Source organism: Octopus bimaculoides, chromosome 4 (assembly GCF_001194135.2).
Source record: "Octopus bimaculoides isolate UCB-OBI-ISO-001 chromosome 4, ASM119413v2, whole genome shotgun sequence".
Classification (NCBI taxonomy): domain Eukaryota; kingdom Metazoa; phylum Mollusca; class Cephalopoda; order Octopoda; family Octopodidae; genus Octopus; species Octopus bimaculoides.
The window spans coordinates 23594308-23617293 of NC_068984.1; the positions used below are offsets into that span (position 1 = coordinate 23594308).

At 34.3% G+C, this 22986-nt stretch overlaps 2 protein-coding genes across 3 annotated transcripts in view; one reads left to right on the plus strand and one right to left on the minus strand.

Annotated features, from left to right (window-relative positions):
* The window catches only part of LOC106882807 (uncharacterized), an 11636-nt gene extending 2901 nt beyond the window's left edge, over positions 1–8735 (plus strand). The window contains exons 2-6 of the mRNA XM_014933589.2: positions 2612–2713; positions 3740–3875; positions 5982–6198; positions 7534–7619; positions 8093–8735. Coding sequence (XP_014789075.1) covers positions 2612–2713; positions 3740–3875; positions 5982–6198; positions 7534–7619; positions 8093–8245 — 694 coding nt within the window. The 3' untranslated portion in view covers positions 8246–8735. The remainder of the gene's footprint in view (positions 1–2611; positions 2714–3739; positions 3876–5981; positions 6199–7533; positions 7620–8092) is intronic.
* Positions 8492–22986, minus strand: part of LOC106882806 (nucleosome-remodeling factor subunit BPTF) — a 66721-nt gene continuing 52226 nt past the window's right edge. Inside the window, exons 14-22 of one of the 2 annotated variants that reach the window (XM_052966950.1) lie at positions 21597–21710; positions 19859–20797; positions 18685–18988; positions 17192–17417; positions 16842–17089; positions 14589–14762; positions 12494–12689; positions 11748–11832; positions 8492–9421 (exon numbers count right to left, since the gene is read on the minus strand). In XM_052966950.1, the coding sequence (XP_052822910.1) occupies positions 9231–9421; positions 11748–11832; positions 12494–12689; positions 14589–14762; positions 16842–17089; positions 17192–17417; positions 18685–18988; positions 19859–20797; positions 21597–21710 (2477 nt within the window). In that variant the 3' untranslated portion in view covers positions 8492–9230. The remainder of the gene's footprint in view (positions 9422–11747; positions 11833–12493; positions 12690–14588; positions 14763–16841; positions 17090–17191; positions 17418–18684; positions 18989–19858; positions 20798–21596; positions 21711–22986) is intronic. The other variant, XM_052966951.1, reaches the window with a different exon arrangement.

Consider the following 22986-nt stretch of genomic DNA (forward strand, 5'->3'; position numbering starts at 1 on the left):
ATATATACCGCCTGACTGGCCTTTGTAGAGTTTTCGAGCGAGATCGTTGCCAGTGCCCCTGGACTGGCTCTTGTGCGGGTGGCACATAAAAGACACCATTTTGAGCGTGGCCGTTTTCGTGCGGGTGACACGTAAAAGCACCCACTACACTCTCTTAGTGGTTGGCGTTAGGAAGGGCATCCAGCTGTAGAAACTCTGCCAAATTGGATTGGAGCCTGGTGTTGCCATCCGGTTTCACCAGTCCTCAGTCAAATCGTCCAACCCATGCTAGCATGGAAAGCGGACGTTAAACGACGATGATGATGATGATACTAGATCTAACCTTGTAGTGTTTGTTGTGGAAGCGGTTACATACTTAATGCATTACTGTAGTGAGCCACACATTTTTCTAAAAACTTACATCCATATGGAAGAGGAAAAGGCATTAATTTTAATGATTAATTCTTGACAAGAAAAACAAAGGGGACAACTCTGAAATTCAGATTAAACTTTGAATGGAAGGAAGCATGAGGTGTGAAGTGGGTTTGATGGACTGCAAGTAAAGTGACAACTCTAGCATGCAAAAGAAATTTCTTCAAACCATTACTTTTTGTGCCTAATCAGTGATTATTTTTCACTCAAAATCTTTACTGTCTCTTCCTGAAATCGAGTATCGCTTTGGCTATGCTTCATGAAGAATATCTAATAATATTGAAATGACCAAATTCTTCAGATCATACTACAATCTAATAAGAAAGGTATATTTGTCAATGTAGTCCTGGATGGTCAAGACTGGACGACCTTTGATCATAGGTCTTCTCTGTCAGAGCTGACCTACAGTTAAACAACATCAAATATAATTATATATTTTAGTGATGTTATTACATACAACATTTTTGAGTCATATTTATTTACACCACAAGCCAAAATTATCTTCCAGCTTGTTCTGCTAGATATAGCAACCAAATCTCCCTTAAATTATACTCTGACCATCTTAAAACAAGACATGTTTGTCATGGATGGAATGCCTTACTCCTGGCAATTATCTTTTCCAGGGATATAGCACAGAATAAAGAACAGACTCAAACCTTCAGTCTTTCAGCTACAACACTGGAATATGTGGGTTTCAAATGGAAATGAGATTTATGTCATTACTTTTTATTATTTTTGTAATAAGATGTATCTAAAAGGGCTGTAAAACTGACTCAAAGAATCCTCTCAAACTTTTTCAGCTTGGAAAAGCAGACATTAAAAGCAATTTATATATAAAGGAATCCATGTTGTTACCATGTGCAATCTGACTTTGCGCAACTAATGTCCTATCACATCTCAAAGGTGGGGAAACAGTCATCAGCAGCAACCTTCTCCAATATGTTGAACCTCTCTTCTCAATGACCACCAATATGGTTTTCATAAAACCTGATCTACTGGAGATTTACTGTCCTGTTACTTACCAGTGGGCCCTCATCATATTTAATGGAAACAGCAACAAGGCAGTCAGACCTATCCAGCATGCAGATCTAACAAAACTACTTACTGTCTAAGAATTCCACTCAAACTTCACTCAGTTGCTCCTGATTTACATGTCACCCTATTGTATCCATCTTCCCAGACCCTTCAACAACCGCCTACTCTCTGCAACATCAGTTTTGTGTAATTCCCTCCCTGCATAATTTTTATGTCCTGCAACTTTTCTAGAGAAACATTAACCATGTCAAACTCTGTGGTCTTGTAGAGTTTGCAAAATCCTTAAGCACGATTCTTTCCTCAAACCAATCAAATAAAATTTTAAAAAGTGGAATTATGAAACTGCTTAAACAGTGTAGATGACTGAGTTAGTAAATAACTATCCTGGGTACAATTCAATCAATTATTAAACATTTAGATATTTGAGATGCTACTGAAGGTTTTCGTTTTTAAATGTGAATAAAATCAGATCATTGTAGTAGAGCTGAGCCATTTCTAAGTTCTAAATCACAGATAAATTCACTCATAATTCTAGAGGGAAAATGGGAAGTTATGATATCCATTCTTTTTCTAAGAGCATTAATTAATGCATGTAATAATGTGATTAAGAAGTTTGCTTTCCAACCACATGGCTTTGTGTTCAATCCCACTGCATGGCACTTTAGGCAAGTGTCTTCTACTATAGCCCTGGACTGGTCAAAGCCTTGTGAGAAGACTTGGTAAACAGAGACTGAGAAAAGCTCATCATACATATTTGTATGTCTGTGTCGCCTTAACTTAACATTGCATGATAGCTGTGAATGAGTGTTAGTCATACAAGCAGTTTCAGTATTCTGCAAAAAACATATCTGGCTATGGGATAAAAAAATTACCATGCTTGGAAACAAGTGAATGCTGGTGACTGGAAGAGCATCCAGCCATAGAAGTTCTATTGTAATAAATTTCGGTGGATCCACGGATGTTTGGAAAAGTACATGTTGAGATGATGGTGATGCTGAAGTGAAATGAAATATTAAAGGAGCTTACTCTCTGTTGGTACAATTATTACAGGGTTACACTTTTAAAGAAAAGGTCCTGTGTAATTAAAAATCCTTCCTAAAAAGTTTGTTTTTTAGTAATAGCTGAAATTTTAATAAATAATTTATTGTTCTGTATTCTTTTTCAGGTCTTCACTGTTTGTATTTATAGGACTAATCGAGATCCTGGTTGTCTACGCTAGTGCTAGATGTTCTCTTTCTGTTTCACTCAATAAGAATGGTTTCCACAGGTAAATCACTTGACTGTTTTATTGTAGATGATGGAGATGATCAATTAAGAGTGGAATGTATAATATGCTTAGTTCGGTAATACATTATCAGTACTGTGAATTCAAACCTACCAAAACTTACATTACTTTTCATTTCCTGTGTGTTTAATAATATAATTCCCCTGTAATATTTTAGGGTTTGTCATCAACTATATTGCACAAGAATTGGCCTTACCCCTGGTCAAAAATAATCATTGCCAACTATTTCATTGCAACTCTTTCAATATCTTTTAAAAAAATTAACACTTTTTCTGTTAAATTTGACTTTAATTAAAACATATTCTCTATATTAGTCTATTTTACCAATGAAGAAACAAAACTATTTTTAAAAATTTGTTTCTGATTTAAAGATAGAATGATTTTGAAGCTTCTTGCTTGTAAGATGACAGAAATCAGCAAGTCTCTCTGGTATAGTGGTATCAAGTTGTCTTGTCAATGACAGACTTGTGGTTTGATTCACATGGCTGATTTTATCCAGAAAGACAGACAGAAGTGAATAATATTGTAGGAGCTTTTATTTTGAGCTATTTCATAAAAATGCTTATTTTCAAATTTCTCAGTGCTTTGAAAATATGATCCAAAAGTATTAGCTTTTCAACTTGTGCTTACTTTTTTCATCTTTTCAATTACCTTACAGACACCGTTTTAAACTTTATTCAAGTTTAGTCAATGATGATCATGCAAAGAAATGCAATGAATATTATAGTCCCACAGTTCAGATTGTTCTGCCATTAGTCACTAAGAAATCTAAGAGGTTTCAAACAGAAGCTGAAACACTTATTCTTCTCTGATACAATGAGTGTGCAATTTAAAAACCTCCAATTCTGTTCTAATTATCTTCTTAATGTTCCCTATTAAAAAACTAATTTCTCTATGATAGCTATAAGTTTCAATCTTTAACATTATAATTACACCAAAATTGAATTGAATTTAAGACTTCAGATTAAGTTAACATAAACTGAAAAGTTTTTTTTCTTTTTTTCTCAGAGAGATGGTTTATACAGTTAGTATAATACTCCCAAGATATTTGACAACAACCCAATGTAAATCTGCTCTTGAAATGACATTACCAGCTGGGGCATATTTAGATCCAAACCAGATTAACAATTTAAAAAGATCCGAAGTAAGTGGATTTAAAAGCATTTCTATTCCGAATTAGTCAGTGATTGAATGTGATATTTTGATAAAAAGAAAAAAATTAGTAGGGCAATTTTAAACAGATGTACACCTTTTCTGATTTATGCTATCAAACTAACCACAGCTGTCCCTCAGACAACCTCTTGAGCTTCTTAACCTTGAGCCAGCTGAAAATACAGCTGAGTAAACTTGAGCAATGTGAAATAAAATACATGCAATGTGAAATAAAATACATGCAACCTCGTACAAGAACGAAACCCACTTTTATGATTGTGAATCCAACATCCTCATCACTAAATCATATACCTTCACATATTTATACTACTAATTACTAGATATAAGTATTAAATATATTTTACATTTATTTGAAAAGCTAATCTTTTTTAACTTATACTGAGTTAAAATAATATATTTTTGTCCTTTCACTCAGGATAGGACTAAATTTTTCATGGGACACAAATCAGTTGAATTCTATGGATTTAAACCATTTATTTCTCTAGAGTTGATAAATATAAGTACCAAGGCATGGCTATGTGGTTATGAGTTCAATTCATGTGAACATTGTCAACTGGCAATCTATACTATAGCCACAAGTCAACCAATACCTTGTATGAAATTCATAGAAACTAACTGAAGAAACCTGTTGTTTGTGTATGAGAGTTCATATTTCTCATCTTCAGATGAGTTCGTTGACTGTAAACAATATAGATGGTGTTCTTTGCTTGCAATCAACTGTGGAAAGCATGTCCAGGGTTTTTTGACATACTGCATGGTCTAAGGCTCATCTAAAGGTGTTCACTTCTTGTTTGCCATGTAGTTGCATTCAAGCTTTTGTTGTCTGATAGACTAAGGGATTACTATTTTGCTTGGAAAGAAGTGAGGGTTGGCAGGAAGGGCATCTGACTGTAGAAAACCTGTCTCCACAAATTCCATCTGATTCATGCAAGCATGAAAAAGTGAACAAAAATAAGTTCAATGATGATAACAAATTTCTCTCTACAAAAATTACTCTTGTACCTAAGTAATATCATGACACTAGTTATGTACATCTAAAACTATATTATTCAATACCATTATTACTGAACAATTGCATTTCCCTTTTTCTATCAATCCAGAATCAATACTGAGTTACTTCAAATCGTTAATATGTATCCTATAGAGAAGCTTGTTCTATAAATAATTTTGGGATCATACAATTCCTATGACCTGAGAACCAAAAGTCCATTTAGTTAGACCCAAGTTTCTTCCAGTTTTCTTTTAAAATAAGTTGATGTGATAATATTTGTCTTGCTTTCCAATAGCACTTTTGACAAGTATCTTCTGCTATATCCTTTAGTTGACCAAAACCTTGCGAGTGAATTTTGTAGTTGAAAATTGAAAACTTGTTGTGTGTGTATAAAGTTCCTTTATTCAACTCCTCTAAAATTGGTGCCATAGAAACCGTTCCTAGTACATGTGGTTGATGGTTTCTGAGGTCTCTCTATTCCAGTGCTAATATATCTAGTGCTGACATCATAAAAAAAAAATGTAACCAGTAGAGGAGACTAATGTGAGCATCAGTCTATGGAAGCAGCAACTCCCAATAAGAGACAACTTAGGCTGTGACAACCTGTCAGACCCATGCCAACAAGAAAAGTGAAATGGGGATGATAATGATAAATATATACAGGTGTGGGTATTTGGTTACAATTGAGCTTCTTCAAAAACTGCTCTGCTATGGTCAATATTGCTGCTGCTATCTCCCTTGTCAATGGGTCATCCACATGCTTTGCACTCTCAGAGATGTGTGGAATAAAGGTATTCCTTACTTATACAACAAAGATGATTATTCAAGTCTGTACTCTCTATAGAGACAGTACAGAATTAAATAATCAAATCTTTAGTGTGTTATTTTTGTCCCAAATTCTCAACACTATGTTTGGTTGAACAAGTGTCAAGTATCTTTCACCTGGAAGGTAAATACTTCTCTTGAACATCTGCTCTTCCCCATACTGAAGGTCAGCAAAGTTATAATGAATAGTGTTTAGAGCTTTTAATATCATAACATGAAAAATACATTGATCAATATTTATACCTTTCTTTTGATATTCAGGTTCTGTTTGATTCACCAGTTGATGTTGAGGCCCCGGAACATGTTTCTTCTAATCAAACCATTTTGGTTTACACTGATCTTCAACCAGTAACACAAAATGAATTCACTGCAGAAATAGTTCTTCCAGTTCATCTTCGTTATCATCAGTCAGAGCATTCAAAACCTTTCAAAACTATTCATTTCAAGACACCTGATACAATATTTATAGATTGCTTGGGTAAAATACATAGTTTTATACATTAACCCTTTCTTTTTTCACACTAATTAACTGCCACCATTATATAATTCAAAACTAATTACAATCATTCATTATTAGGAAATCTTTAAAATGTCATTTTTTCCAATCTTATCTTTATATAACTATTATGAAAGTTTCTTTAACATGCACATGCTTCCATGTGTGTGTGTGTGTGTGTATATACACACACACACACACATACAATGATGAGCATCTATTTTTCTTTTTCTTTCATTCTAAACATATCTGAAATTCTTTTCAGAAACATTTCTCTTTTTGCTTACGTAAGTTTTATAAATTGCACCTATTTAGGAAATAAGTTTTTATTTTTATATATATATGTATATACACACACACACACGGGTGCAAAAGTAGGTATATAATTATGAAGACAGAAAACACATATTTTTTATCAAAAACATTAAGTTAGCCTCATCTTTGCTATTTTCAGTGTCATTAATTATAATATATTTATCATAACTATAATAATACTTTTATCATAGCTTTTAATTTTTTTGATAAAAATAAATGTGTATTGTACGTTTTCTTTTTTCCCACTTTTGCACCCCACTGTATACACACACAAGATATATCTCAGTGGTTATAACATTCATAAAATACCCACTTGAGACAATTACACTGTTCTAAAAAGAAATTTAATCAAATGTAGGCATTGTTTCAGAAGCCCGCATACCTAAAGGCAAAAACCAAGCCCTGCTGCAAGCTAAACAATTTAATCACTTACATATTGCCCCAGCTGTATACAGTAAACTTGTACTTTCCTATGCCACCCACTTACTATCTTGGCCATAGCATCCATGTGGTGTTGTGATGGGATAAAGTACAAATCAATGCTGTAATTGGTCAGTTGACTAGCTTATGTTATATTTAACAATTATTAGACAAATCATTTTGGAATATAATATACTTGATTTGAGTGAACTTGTTGACATGATATAAACATGAATCGGAATTTAATGAATTCTGTCCATTAATATCTATAACAATAAGAAAAATTAAACATCAGTTCGTTAAAAGTAAACTGAAAACAATTTATTGTCTATTCAACTGGCTTACCATACCATCTACACTAACATATGTTAATAGAATATTAACAAGAGTAGTAAAGTAATAGTATCACATGTTATTTTATGAATTTTGCAATAGAAATTAAATAAGCAGGAAAAAATCTAAATTTCATTGTGTTTTATATATATATATGAGAGAGAGAAAGAGATCTGAAAAGAAAATTTATTATCATGGTAGAGTAATGAAAACACATGAATCAAGATTTTTTTTTTTTTATATTTACAGATGGAATGTATACAACCTATGAACTGCAGTGTTCTCAAACCAATTATAACATTTGTACATGGACCAAACTCAAATGCCAATGCAGAGTAAGTATGTATGTGTGTGTGTGTGTGTGTGTGTGAGAAAGCATCTAGAATTTTATACTAGAAAGTAAAATGCAATTTACTTGAATTTATTTAAGATATAGAGAGATATATATCAATCTTAACACTTTCCTATTAGTTACACTAATGACATAAAATGAATAAAACATTCACATGATTATCTGATATTCAGAATATATGTCATCTTTAATGGACTTCTTAAACAGTAGTTTTCTAATAATTTTTCTGAGAAAATTTGGCAACCATAGAATGATTAGGCACATATACATTTATTTATAAAATGAAATAAATTCACATTTCAAGAGCTAGTTGAAGTGACATATATTAATTCAATACACACTCTTTGGTGTTTTACGGTTTTCATTTAGCAAATATTTTTTAATGTGAACAGTTACTGCTGCAAAAAAAAAAAAAAAAAAAAAAACCCCAACTATTTTTCTCTTTTATATTAACAGGTATCATCTACTCAAGCAATCATTCCAGTTGGAAATTTAGACCATCTACTAATTGTAGCAGTAATTACTACACTGACAACAATATGTGGTACAATCTTCTTACTATATCAATTAAAGAGTCAGTTTTACAAAATAAATCCAAACATTTTGTAATTCCACTCTCTACAACAATTATCAACTTTGTCTAACAAGAGGAGGCTGGGAAATTTTACAAAAGAAACTTAAATGATTTTGACCACTAGGTATTTAAATTATAAAAATAAATTATTTTGGTGACAACAGTTATGATGTTTATGGTAGGGCTGGGGAGAGAGACAATATGATTCAGCAGTTATGCTTTATTGATTTAAGTTCAATATAGAAATTGTCAATTATACAAAACTGGTAAGAAAACAACACTTGAAGTCATTACAATATTTATTAAGAGGTTGACTGCTATGTGAACAATCAAAATTTTTTTTTTTTCTCTTACTGCTACAGTCTTGACACATGATACATGTCTGTGGCCCATTGACTCCTCTGTCATGTAGTCTATGAAAAGGTAGGCTAAAGCTCCATTGTGATGCCAAAGTGAAGTTGTGTAGTGGAGCGAAAGTTGGTGGGGATGCATATTTTAATAAAAAATAATGAACAATGAATTTCATTCAGTGTTGTCGCTGGAAAGATTTCAGCCACAACAAAAACAACGACAAACATTCTATTTTTCTTTTTCCAAGTTCCTGTTCTTTCCCTTTCATTCTAAACATATCTGAAATATATATTCTGAAACACTTTTCAGAAACATTTCTCTCTTTTTACTTACCGAGGTTTTATCAATTGCAATTATTTAGGAATAAGTTATCTTTTTTTTTTTAAACCTTAAAACAAACTATGATAAATGTGATGATATTAATGAGGATAGATGGGTCTGACAATTATGTGTTGCTGAGAGGATCTGTTGTCAACAACAACATCAATGGTAGGCTGGAGACTAAAACGAATAGTGGAAAATAACCCCTTCTCAATATTTCTATCAGTGCTGCATTTCCACACCACAGAACTAAGTTGGCCAAGCTGGCAGTTACAGTTTGAAGAATCTATCAATGGTATTTACATTGAAATGGATAGCAGCAAGTTAACAAACAGAATGGATTTTGTCCTAAAATTTCTCTTTAAGGGTTTTCAGTTTCTGTACAAAAAAGGTTTCCAGTACTTCCGCACATTGATAGAATGGAGAATCACTGGGATTATAGTAACGACAGTTGTCAAATATTTTGGTCATGTCTTTGATAAAATCAGTCAAACGTTTATAATGTTTGCTTGAGAGTCTCTCTTCAACAGTTGATAAATCTGAAAAACAAAAAAATGTATATTCTTTATTTGAAAAAAGCTATTCAACAATATGGTTTAAATTTATTTAGGTTCAGTTTTTCATAGATGTAAAGAGTGATTTCATTAGATGCTCAGAGGAGGACGTATCTATAATCAACTGAATCTACATCAGTGGTATTGGGTTTTTATTTCATTAATCTCTCAGGGACAAAATACAAAACAAAATTATCATTACTTGAACTCAAAATGGGTAGTAGAATTGGTAGTGTCAGACAAAATAACTTGTATTTAGGTATGTCCCTTCACATTCCGAGTTCTAATCATGCAAAAGTTGCTTTACCTGCCCTCTTTCTAGGGCAGTGGTTCCCAACCTGGGGTCTGCAAAGGTAGAACTGTGGGTCCGTGAACTAAATTCAAAATTTCATTTTTTTTTCTTAATCTGCTTTCAGCTAACGAGCTGTGGCCATGCTGGGGCACTGCCATTTGGTGTTGCTACATAATTTTACTTCACGAATGCTTTTTAGGAATTGACATTTGGTGCATGAGGGAGTTTGATGCAGCTGCCCTCATCTACACCTCCTGTCACGAAGTTGGTTCATCTGGGACACTTGACAGTAAGAGGTCCAGCTTTATTTTGAAGACACCTACATCCACCCCATGCAGGTCTCTCAGGTCCTTTGGGAGGATATTGAAGAGCTGTGGACCTCTGAAGCCCAGACTATTGCAGTATCTTGTCCTACATCCTGATGGCAAATTTGGAGTCCTTGGCACTATGCAATGCCCAGTTCTAGCATTTGTGTAACTATTGATGCCAAAGTTTGGGACAAGTCCTTCCAGGATCTTCTAGCTTCTTCCTGGTCAAACCATGTTGGATGTCATGTAGCAAGTCATTTTCTTCAAGGAAGGTGATTAGTTTTCTTCTGACTATTTGTTCCATGACCTTGCTGATGTGCGAGGTCAGAGAGATAGGTCTGTAGTTCTTGGCCTCCGCTCTGGTACATCCTTTATGAATAGGGCATATTTTACCATCCTTCAGTTTTCTTGGAAGTTTGCCAGTTGCAAGGAAGCTCTGAAAGAGGGACTGCAGTGGTCTTGCTAGGACTCGCTTACATACTTTTAGAAGGATTGCTGGGAATCCATATATACATATATATATATATATATACACACACACATAAGGATAAGCAATAGCCTGGGGTCCATGGAAAAATTCATTTAAATAAAAGGGGTTCTTGGTAGGGAAAAGGTCGGGAACCACTGTTCTAGGGTCTTAAATAAGTACTGTTTCTGTTATAATCAACTGTTGCTCACTTGAACTTCAAACTGATGTGCTAGTATAAATACCTAAAAGTTATTGATCAATCCTTTTTACAATCTCTGCCAAAGAATGGAAACAGACCTAAGTCTTACTATTTTCAAACCATATGAAATTTACTTCTTGCTTGTATGAGATTTTACAACTCTTCAAACTATGTCTAGAAAATGTGTAAATTAGTTTGAAAATACTAAGTCATATTTGTATATTTTAAATATAAAAATCTAGGTACACAAATAGGAAACAGAGAAATCACTGACACACACTTATTTTCTCTTGTTATTTCTCCATGCCAAGATAGAAAGAGGGCATAAAATGATGAGTTTACATTTAATATATGGATATTAACCCTTTCGTTACTGTATTTATTTTGAGATGCTCTGTGTTTCTTTCAATTACTTTAAATATAACAAAGAATTTAGTAAAATAACTTAGTTATCATTCAGCTAGTGTTAGGAACATAAATTGTAACTAAGGTTTGGTGGAAGATTTTAATTCAAAATTTATGAAAATAAGTTTCAGCCGGGTTGGTATCAAAAGGGTTAAGGCAGAAATATAGGAATGCTGAGTTAAAATGCCTCATATTTAGTCTCATCCTTCCTCAGTTCAATTTCAACCCAGGTCAATTTTACTTTCCATTTCTTTCAACCCAATAAAAAAAATATCAGCCATGTGAAATCAATTCAAACCATATACGATCATTCTAAAATATGAATACTACTTTTCAGTTTCGTTTTCCCAACTCATGTTTTACACATTAATTTTTTTTTTTTTTTTTTCAATTTTGGCCTATGAATTGTCAGGGCAAGTATTTTACATCAGAGTTCTGATTCTACTTCTGCTTCATGTAAACTGGAAAGAGTACTTACATTCAGTTAGATATAATAAATAATAAGCTTAGCCTAGAATCTTTGTATGAGGCTCTTTTCTATAAGAACCTTGTATGTGGTGCAGCATAATTACCCGTTGCTTTTTATTGCGTCTATGATTGATTCTGAAAGCATTTTAGTTAAAAACTATTTCACTTACCCATAGGTTCTTTGATGACATCATAATAGTCGGGGGCTTCAAGCCTGTTAACTGGTTCCAAGAATGGCCATGCCATCTTATTTGCCTAAATAAATTAGAAAACATATTTAATATTTATTTAAATGTAAATATTTTTGTTGTATAGTGTATGAATGACTATGGGATTGTACCTAGAAAGTTAATCCCTGAGGTACAAGTCTGGGTAAACTTATTTATGGCAGAGCAGTAATTGCCCATGCATACCAGCCTCTCCTCTCCACGCCAAGGGAAAGGCAAAGGCCGATACAGCTTAGTACCAGTGACGTTGCAACTCATTGCTACAGCTGAGTGAACTGGAGCAATGTGAAATAAAGTGTCTTGCTCAAGAACACAACATATAGCCTATCCAGGAACCGAACTTACTACCTCATGATTGCGAGTCCGATGCTCTAACCTCTGAGCCGTACACCAAGCCAAAAGCACCAGGTAAACAAAGACAACAATAGTTAAAATTCTCAGCTGAAGCCAGTCACTTCAATTATATTGCTAGTGTCCATGGAAAAGCCATGAATATCACAGGTAATATAGCTTCTTCCTTAAATATTTGTCTGATTAGGCATAAAATTATATATATATATAGAGAAGGAGATACAAATATTTACAGTATTGGAAGAAATAAAATTTTATCAACTCATTTTAAAAAAAGTTTCAATCTTCTTCCAAATGACAAAATAAATCTAAGGACAATAGCAGCATCAAAGTATTACCTGAAGGCTGCGAAGTAAGCGCCGTAAACTGTCGTAGTCTTTGTCTGACATGACTCTTTGGGAATATTTATCCCCATGTTCATTCTTTTTACAAGTAGGGCAAAGATACGTATCCATGCTATCTGCTTCACTTTTTGTAACCCCAACACAGCGTCCATGGAACCAATCTTGGCATCGGTCACACCCAATGTAAAATCTGGAATGGATCAAACAGATAAAATAAGTCATCATAAAAACAGAAAAGGAGACAAATTTTTACATAGAATTTGCACAAATGTTTCATTGATAAGTATATATTTAGACTGTTTTACACAAACAGAATTATATTCTTATTGGTTCAGTTGTTTCACCGATTCACTAGGGCATCATTCCAAGCAACAGTAGCTGTTAATTCTCTTCAAGTCTTTCCTTTAACTTTAGTTAAACATTGCAGAGTAATAACAGTTTGTTACTGCTGGAATATGAAGAAAACATTATGAATAAGCATTACAATGTAAGCATTTGTTATACAACAAGAAATATTTTATTCTAAGAGAAGTAGCCAAAAATCTGCCAAATATTTTATCAATGTAAAGCAACTGTGCAAAAAAAAACAAAAAAAACGACAACTTATATTACATATTTCAAATACAATAACCAAGTTTTTGACATGTAACACTAACAGAAGGAATTCCTGAAATAACTTAGCTTGTGCAATACAAGCTTGATTTATATACATACATACAGGCGTACATACATGTATAAATATATATATCATTGAGCCTGCTATGGCCAAGTGGCTCACTGCAAACTTCACAATTTTGTGCACTTTTTTTATTTAAACAGAAGCAAATAATGAAAATTTAATATTTTGTCAACAAAAAGAAAAAAAAGAAAAAAGTCAGTTAATTGTTTAAAATGTTCAGAAATGAAAATAATGAAAGAACTAATAAAATGGATGTAGAATTTCAAGATAGAAATGAAGATGAAATGCTTATGAAAGCAAAAGGCAGTGTTAAAAGTAAAAAGAAAAAGAAAAAAAATCATAAAAGAATGTAAACTTAACCAATAATTATAGCTTCTTTAATTTGAAAGCAATTTAAGGTATAGAATATATGTATGTGTGTATATATACATATATATGTATGTGCATATAAATGTGTGTGTGTGTGTACACATACATAATGACTGTCAACTTGCAGATGAGCATGACCATCCTAAATGTTCAAGACAATGGCTGTCAGCAATGCTCATGCTGGAAGTTGAAATCAAAAACAGATTGAACAACATCGCTAAGACTCTCACCTACAAAGCCAAGTAGTCAAGAAACAAGCAAGATCAAGATCTCTGGGTTTGCAATGAGGTGGGAGTTATTTGGGAATTTTCTTCTTCTAGAGAGTTGTCTAAACAAAGTCTAGGGTTCTCTCACTCCAGTTGAAGGATGGCAATTGACTCCGAGTTCATCTGTCCTTTGACAGGTTTTGTTTTTTGTCCTGGAGGGAGTCCAACAAAAACCACTCTTCTTACCTGGTAGGGTTGCAAGTTTAAGCACTGACAATCTGACCATGCAACAGGTTGTACAAGGTTACATGTAAATACATAAGTATATGAGTGCATGTGTGTGTGTGTGTGTATAGATAGACAGACATATGTATAAATGTGCATGTGTGTGTGTGTGTGTGTATAGATAGACAGACATATGTATAAATGTGCATGTGTGTGAAGAGAGAGAAATACTGAACAGAATATGATAACATTTTAGTAACACTAAACTGAGAAAGAAATAAAAATAGATGAGAAGTGTATGGAAAAAGAAATGTCAACAGATTGAAATGTGTAGAATATATAGAAATCTTAAAACTGAAACATGCAGGACAATGAATAGAGAAATGAGAGCGAAATGACACAGACAACCCCAATAATACACCACTGTAGTGATTAGGCTTTGGAGGATCCATCCTCAAGCAGCTAGAGTTAGTATACTACATGCGGACATAGACAAAATGTTTCCATCAGGGGAATAGAGAGAAAGAGACAGACAGACTTTACAAGCAGTCACAGAATCAAAGTGAAAAAAAAAATTGTTCTTCTGATGTGAGTTGGAGTTCCTACTTACTGAGACTTGTCATAAGGAGTTCTGCAAATGCAGTAGAGCTCTTCTGATGTATTCTCTCGATGCAACTTGCATTCATCGCACACGTAGGATTCTATGTCCTGAGCCTGCTCCTCAGAAACAGCTACACAGGCCCCGTGGAACCAATTGGAACACAGATCACAACCAATGTAGAACCTGTAGCAAAACAGAACAACCCTTCATTTACACCAATCTTATTGCCCATCAAGGGCAGTAGGCTAGATGATAGCCAGAGAGCCAGAGAGCCAGTGGGTATATTTGTTCAAGATCTCTTGATGGTTTCAGATAGTTTGGGAAACATTAGAGTCACCAAACTGACTGAACAAGTATAGCAAAGAGAAACAGCTATGCACATCATCCAGCAGCTTTCTCAAGTAAATGGATTATGCAACCATCGCACAGGTCACAAGATCTAAATGTATCATGAAAAGATATTTGGGTATATGTATGCATGTTTGTGTGTGTGTAAGAGAGAGAGAAAAGGTTTTAAGTAACAATATCCTTCTCTCCCCTAACTATTATGCTATTATTTCACCATGCAGAAATCATGGAATATGTCAAAGCACCAGTTACTGATGGGATAAATTACTGTCTGAAATGCCCAGTCTACCCATTTCCTGCTACACAAAATGGCCACCTCCCATTCTCAATTTAGTTTACTATCTGCTTAGTATTACCACAGTCTGAATATTATCTCTCCAGTTTATTTACAGTTTAGGGCAAGGGAAATATGTAGTATTAGTATTTATTAAAACTATTAGAACTAATGAAAAAAAACATAAAATGATAAAAACCCAATGAATTCAAAAGAAGGGAAACAATTTGTTACCATCATTCAAAACAGAATAGATTTGAATGTTACTATAAAAGAATACCTGAAAATAATTGCAACAACCAGAAAGAAACAGAAGAATAGCTACAAAGAAAGAAGCTATGCTGATGATAAATGTGTTTTAATATGGGGTAATAACACATGCAAGGATGAATAAGGAGATGATGACAACCAATGGCAGAAGTGGAGAGAATTTTTTAAACTGCTTATCAGACAATGTTGATAATCTGAGCAAGAAAGATGCTGACACACACACATCAGCAATAATGTATTTGACTGAGATGATGCCCTGAGAAAACTCAAACCATGAATATGAAACATGGAAAAAATAAGTCTAAAGTACCAGGTTGATAACCAACTTACCTTACAGAAAAAAAAAAAAACTTTTCAAGTACATTAAATCAAAGCATAACAAACAAATACCATTTTTATGTAACCTTTGTAAAAAGATAAAATTCTGAAAAAAAGAAGTTTTAATCTTTGTTTGCAACTGAACGCATTTCATTATGTGGCATAAATCTAACAAACCAATAACAGATTTTGTAACTTTTACAATGATTCTACTGTTTTATGTAGATATTATCACAGATTTGTCCATTAACATCATTTGCCATAAGAAATGAAAATGGTAATGTTACATTCTGTTTTTCCAAGCACTATACTAGGCTGAACTCAACTGGAAAGATGAGATGTGGTTTTAAAACTACTGCAGCTTTATCATTGATGAGTCACTTCTTGACCACCTTTATTTGGCAGTCCACATTCTGGACAATTATTGATGAGGTTGATGTGGACAGTAAATTGACCAACAGATTTGATAATGACAGAAAACAAATGTAATATACCTTATCGAGTACATTTGCATTAACTTTGCTAATGTGATACATACATGGCAAATTAGTTTCACATTTGCTGGTTATACACACAAAATACATCCATGACATGTTAGATATATTCATTTTAACTTTCTTGATGTAGAGCATAAAGTATGTGTACCTCTGCCTTACCTTTGATGGAATACTCACAAACATTGAAATATAACTGCCTTACCTTTGTTTGCACATGCATATTCATGAAGTGCTCTCTGCAATATATTCGTTGATGCGTACTTAGACACTTGTGCATTTGTTTGTGTGCACACTGAACATTAATTTTCCTTGTGTATACACATGAAATACATCCAAGTGATAAAGAGATTAAGCTAATTTTTCTAATACCGATTTATACAAATGAGATACACTATCCCATAGAGTAAATTATAGTTCTGCATAAACAAATACTTTCTATACAGATTTACGGGTTGGTTTAAAAGTTACCTAAAATACTGTTTCTCATGTGTATACAGCCAGTAAGAAGGCATTTAGGAAAAAAGGAAGAGGACAACAACAGAAGGCTTTACTTACTTTGAGTCGTCATATGGTGTCTTGCATATGCAGTACAATTTTTCAGCTGGATTAAAAGATTTTCCAGTTGATATAATCTTCTGCTTCTTCTTCTTAGAAACAGTAACAGCAGCAGGAGCTGTGGGTGCCGCTACTGATGCATTTACTGTATCATCTTTACGTCTGGCAGCAACTGGAGATGTTGCAGCAACTGCTGCTTTCGTAACGGTTTTCTTTTTCTGTTTCTTGATGCATTCATTTATTTCCATCTGAAAATCAAAACATAAAGCAACATTTAAGTAAAAAATAAGAGAAAACATAATTTCTAAATCATTAAACAGTAAGCAGAATGTAAAAGTTGTTCAAAATACCTGAATATCATGTTGAAGATTCTTCTCCATTAATGAACGTTTACGTAAAATCTCTTTTTTCAAGGCTTCTTTTTGTTTGAAGAGCACAGCTTGAAGCTTGGAGGCAATAACACGCTTCTGCTTCTCCTCAGCACACTCTTGTTTCTTAATCCTTTTTTGTTCTACTTTCTCCTCTCTTTCAATTTTATCAAGAATATTCTTTAGAGCTTGACTACACACAGAAAGGCTGCAAAACAGAATATAACAATAGATACATTAAATAGGCATTCATATATTTTTATAGTATGGGCACATTGTGTATTTTATTTCTAGCATGGGAACATTACGTTGATCCTAAAAGGGCATAGATTAACTTACTTTAGAGTCTTGCTTTTTAACTTGAAAACTAATAAACTAACATACCAGTTTTCAACTACTTTTCTTCCAGAAAAAAAACAGTAATTTTTTATTTTTTCATTTTTTAGATGTAAACTATGATTTGTAGAGAAAATTTTACTGATCAGTTTTTTTGTAAGAACAAAGGGGTTATTAAGTAGTTTCTTTGTAAGTGCAAGCATAGCCATAAAATTAAGAATTTTACATTGCTGTCCCACTGTGCAAAACCTTATCTTCTACACAGCCACAATTTGACCTGTTGAAATCGGATACACAAAAACTGTGTAGAAACCTGTCAAGTGGGCTGTACCTACAGCCGGATGGTAGAATTAACCTGCTGCTCAGTTTAACCCACCACTTGGCCCTTCAGTGTCTTTGGGTGAGCCCTCTGTTTGCAAGCATTCAGGCCAGATATCCAGCCTGAGAAGTAACTTCCTCCTTTACCCCACCACCATTCCCTACAAAAGAATCATGGGTGCTGTTCTTCCTTGTCTGAGTAAACCACACAAAAAATTTGCTAGTGAAAGCTACACATCTGAAGAGATATCTCAGCTAGTGCTGCTATTATAATACTCACAAGAATAAAACAACAACCAATTTACAATAAGGTGGAATTAATACAGTTGATTTTAACAGGAATGTAAGGCAGCACCATTTGTGGACCCCACCCCCAATTTCAACTAGTGTGCATTTAATGAGAAGTTATTCAACAACCAAAAACATCTACTATAATACTGTTGTGTATTTCTCCATCACAGCATATGAATGAGAAAGGAAGGGGTGATGGCAAACTTAGTAGTGAGATGATGGAAGTTCTATGGTGAGAAAAGAAAAAATCAAACAGCGTTTCAACTTTGCATGAGTATATGTGTGTGCATGTAAAAAGGAGTCATGTGAAAGTTTGTGCGTGTGTGTGCATGCAATGGAAGTGGGACAGTGAACATTCAACACTGAAAAGAAAAAAATCAAACAGTGTTTCAACTCTGTGTGAGCATATGTGTGTATAAGGGAAGTATGTGAATGTCTGTGATTATTTTGTACCTTATTTATATATAAAATACAACAATTAGCCGTCATTTTTGATGGCAAGGGGCCAGCTAATATAAGCAATAACTTACCGAATTTGTTCATCCTTCTGTTCTGGAGTGAGAGCTTTAGGCTTTGCTTTTGGCGTCTCTACAGCAGTAGAGACAGTATTGGTGACTATAGGGATGGTCGTACTGGTTGAGCTTGTAGCTTGCTTCAGCACCAATTGTTGAGGCAATGCACTGATGATCTTATCCTTAGATTTCCCTTGTATGGCTGCAAGAGCCTGTAAGGTAGTAATAGGTTGTGATTTCTGTGCTTGCATTTGCCGCTGATATGCCAGTAATTTCGCTTGGATCTCTGGGCTTTGATTTTGCAGCAAAGCTTGTCGAACAACTGCGATAAAAATAAACAAAATCTTAATTTAACAGTAAAATGTTGATTTCTCTCAAACAACCTGAAAGATAATTTAATTACTTTCCTTAAGTACGAGGTCATACATTTTATAACAGGAGAGGGTGAAGTTAATTCAACTAAACTATCAACTGAACTTTGACTATGTTTAAACAAAATATATAATGTATTACAGTAAATATAAAAAGCAAGTTATGTTAGAATACCAAACAGAATGGAAAGGACTAATGTTTTGGACAGGTTCCTTCATTTGAAATATTCTGAAGGAATATATATATTATAATATATATACATTATAATCACTCAGCAATACTGGACTGAGTGATTATAATGTATATTAGAATTAATAGAAGCAAGATCTATCTGGTAAAAAAGAGGGTCTTGTCAATCAAATCAACTGCAGTAAATTAAACTAAGAAATAAGTGGTATATAACTAGATACTGTGATTAGGGTTAGGGTTGATATTATTTCCATAATTCATTGAGTGTAACTTATTTAATTCTTTAATAAACCATTCAAGTTCATTTAACTCTTGTTTCTATAAAGGAGGTAAATTTTGATAATGATAATGAACTTATTGTATCATTATTGTATACCATATGAGTAACTTTTCCTCAGTGTTTTGTCATCTATTCCTCTCAAGTGAAGAGAAGTATGTGGAATAAAGTGTGCTGTTTAATGACCCAAATGCCAACAATGAATTTGAACTCATAACCTGAGGTGTTAATCCACTCAACCATTTTAACATTTCATATGCAATACTAGAAACAGGAGAAACAGAAAGTTCCGTAACAGAAAGCAAAACATACAAAAGAATATAAAATAATTTCTTTTAACAATAAGTTAGATACCTTGTTGCACAACTTGAGGAGTAAGTGCATATTTTGTGGTTGTTGTTGCAGTGACAGCTGCAGTTGCATGAGTTACTGTGCTGGAGGTAGTTGCAGGAGCATTAGAGCCAGCAGCCAGGGCAGTGAGAGGACGGGCTGTTGTCAAAACACTGGTGCCACCAACACTACCAGTGTTCATAATAGCAATAGGGACTGTTGTTGTACCAGGGCGACTTGTAACCACAGACACAATAGGCTTGGCAATCACACGACTGGTTAGTGGAGAAGCTGTTAACATAGTGGTACTTGCAGGTACCACAGTGTTGACAGCTGGACGAGATACAACAGTGGTTAGTATAGTTGTAGTGCTAGTATTTTGAGTGACTTTGGAATTAGACAAGGAAACCACTGCACTAGTGGTAACTGCAGGAGCTGTTGCAGTTGGTGTTGTTACTGCAGGAGCAGTTGTTGACGCTACCGTTGCAGCTACTGTTGAAGTTGCTACTGCTACTGTTGTTGCTGGTACAGTTGCTGTTGTTGTTGTTGAAGCTGCTACTGCTGTTGTTGTTGCTGCAGCTGCCGCAGCTGCTGCTGCTGCTGTTGTTGTTGTTGTTGCTGCTGCTGCAGCTGAAGCAGTTGTGGCTGTTACTGTGGTTGTTATCGTTGTTGTGGTTGTTGTTGTTGTTCCAGCAACATTTGGAGTAGTGCTTGGGGCAGTTGTAGTGGCAGTAACAGTTGGTTGTGTATTTGCAGCAGGGACAACAAGCCTAGTAGGCTGAGCTGTTGCACCAGCAGCAGCAGAGGTGCTAAGTAAAACGGTCTGCTGTTGTGGCCGGATGGTCACTTGTGGACGTACTTGACCAGGTGTAGTAGTTGTAGAAACAGTAGCCACAGTAGGGGCAGTTGTAGGAAGTGTTATCAATTGCAGACGGCCGTCAGGAAGCCTTACTATTTGCTGACCTGCAATATTAAATAAACAATACAATTGGTGGAGTTGAAAAATTAATTCAGAATATAACAATAATTAACAAACAAAGTACAGACACAAAGCTATTCTCATGAAATACAAAACTATAATTGTATCCTACCATCAGTTTTATCTCCTTGGCAAAGAAATATAATTTCGATGGTCCATCATCTAACTGCAAACAAGCACCATAGCATAATAAGCTTACCACTGAAAACAGTGATAGCACTCCATAGTTCATAAGATCAAATCCTTGCATGAGCAGAGATCTTCCTGTGAGTTTAAAAACACTAATAGGAAACCACACAGCTATAGTTATTCATAAATCACAATGCAAACATAAATATCTTCCACAGTGAACTAATGCTCCAACGATGTATGCAGCAGTACTATTATGTGTTACTGTTTTTAATAATTTTTTTGTCTTTTAGATAACGTTTTTTTTTGTTGTTTTTTTTTGGGGTTTTTTTTGAATTTCTGAAAGAACAAATCATCATTATGTAGTCACTTGGCAGTGAAAAAACCTCTGATGGAATACAAATTCTGAAACCATTTGTTTATTTCATCAGAGAAGTTTTACTACTGAGCAAAGTCTTACATTGATAAGACTCTCTTTCCCTATAAAGTTATATGTATTATGCCAAACATTAGAACTTCTATTTGAATCATAAAAAGTTTAGATAGAAAACTTCTTCAGTGAAGTAGTAATGTAACTTGGAAGCTACTCCAATCTCACTATCATTTTATAACAGTAAAAAAAAAAAAAAAAACTAAATAAAACACAAAACATACCAGGTAAGAGTCCTCGTACTTGAAGCTGTCCTTGAGGTCCTTGAATAATTTGTACATTCTGTACTTGACCAGGCATACCTTGAGCAATAACTTGTGGTCTTATTTGAACAGTAGCTGAAATGGTCAACATGTAAGATCATATAGTTGTTTTCTTTAACATCTTCAAAGAAAATATCAATACTAAAATCTCAGAAAATATAGATTCTGTACCAATTTGTATTTATATATATAGGGAGAATTCATGAAAAAACAGCAGACGAAGACAGGTGGTGTAGACAACAAATGGATGTATTAGTATAACACTCGGGAATAGAGAAAGTCTTTAACGTTTCAAGCCTACACTCTTCAACAGAAAGGAACACAGAAAGAAACAAGGAGAGAAAAAAAAGAGAGAAAATATATATATATATATATATATATGAATGAATAGAGACAACAGAGGAAAAGAGGACTATTTAGTCCTCTCAGGGATAAAATAACCTCCTTAAGTGCTGTTGTACAATAAAATGCACCCAGTACACTCTAACACAGTTGGTGATAGGAAAGGTAACATGATGTAGAAAATATGTTCAAAATGAAATTATGAGCAAGCCTTGATCCTCCAACTGTCTAGAAGGGCAGTAATTCAGAATAAGGATTCAGTCCATGATAATCCATGCAACTTATGCCACCAGGCAAAAGTGGTCATTAGATAACAATGATGATAACGAGTCTACATATATATATAGTAAATACAAAAAAGCAAAGAACACAAAAAAAAACAACGCGAGGACGTGGTACATGTAAAGTATTAGCAGACACTCAGGGAAAGAAAGAAAGACGGTTTAATGCTTTGAACAGAGCTCTTCTTCAGAAACAGAGGAAAGTCCAATAGAAAGGAAGTCAGAGGAAGAAAATCGCCAACGATTCACAATCATCATCATCATAATTTACCGTCCATTATCCATGTTGGCATGGGTTGGATGGTTTGGCCAGAGCTGGCAAGCTGGGGAGCTGCACCAGACTTCAGTTCTGATTTGGCAAGGTTTCTACAGCTGGATGCCCTTCCTAACACCAACCACTTTACAAAGTGTGCTGAGTGCTTTTATGTGGCACTGCATGGGTACTTTTATGTTGCACCACACAGGTGCTTTACACCACCAGAAGGACTGGTTTTAATACTTCTGCTTCAGAGTACATACGTACATACAAACACAGGATAAAAAAGTTAAAAATCCTTCCCAAGCCATATAAACTCATAAGGCAGGTTTCCCATATTCTGTGATGTATATACGCTCCATCACCTTCCCCTGGATGGGATGCCAGCCCATCGCAGAATTACTCACTTTTGCCAGCTGAATGGACTGGAGCAACATGAAATGAAATTTTGCTCATGAACACAATGCGCTGT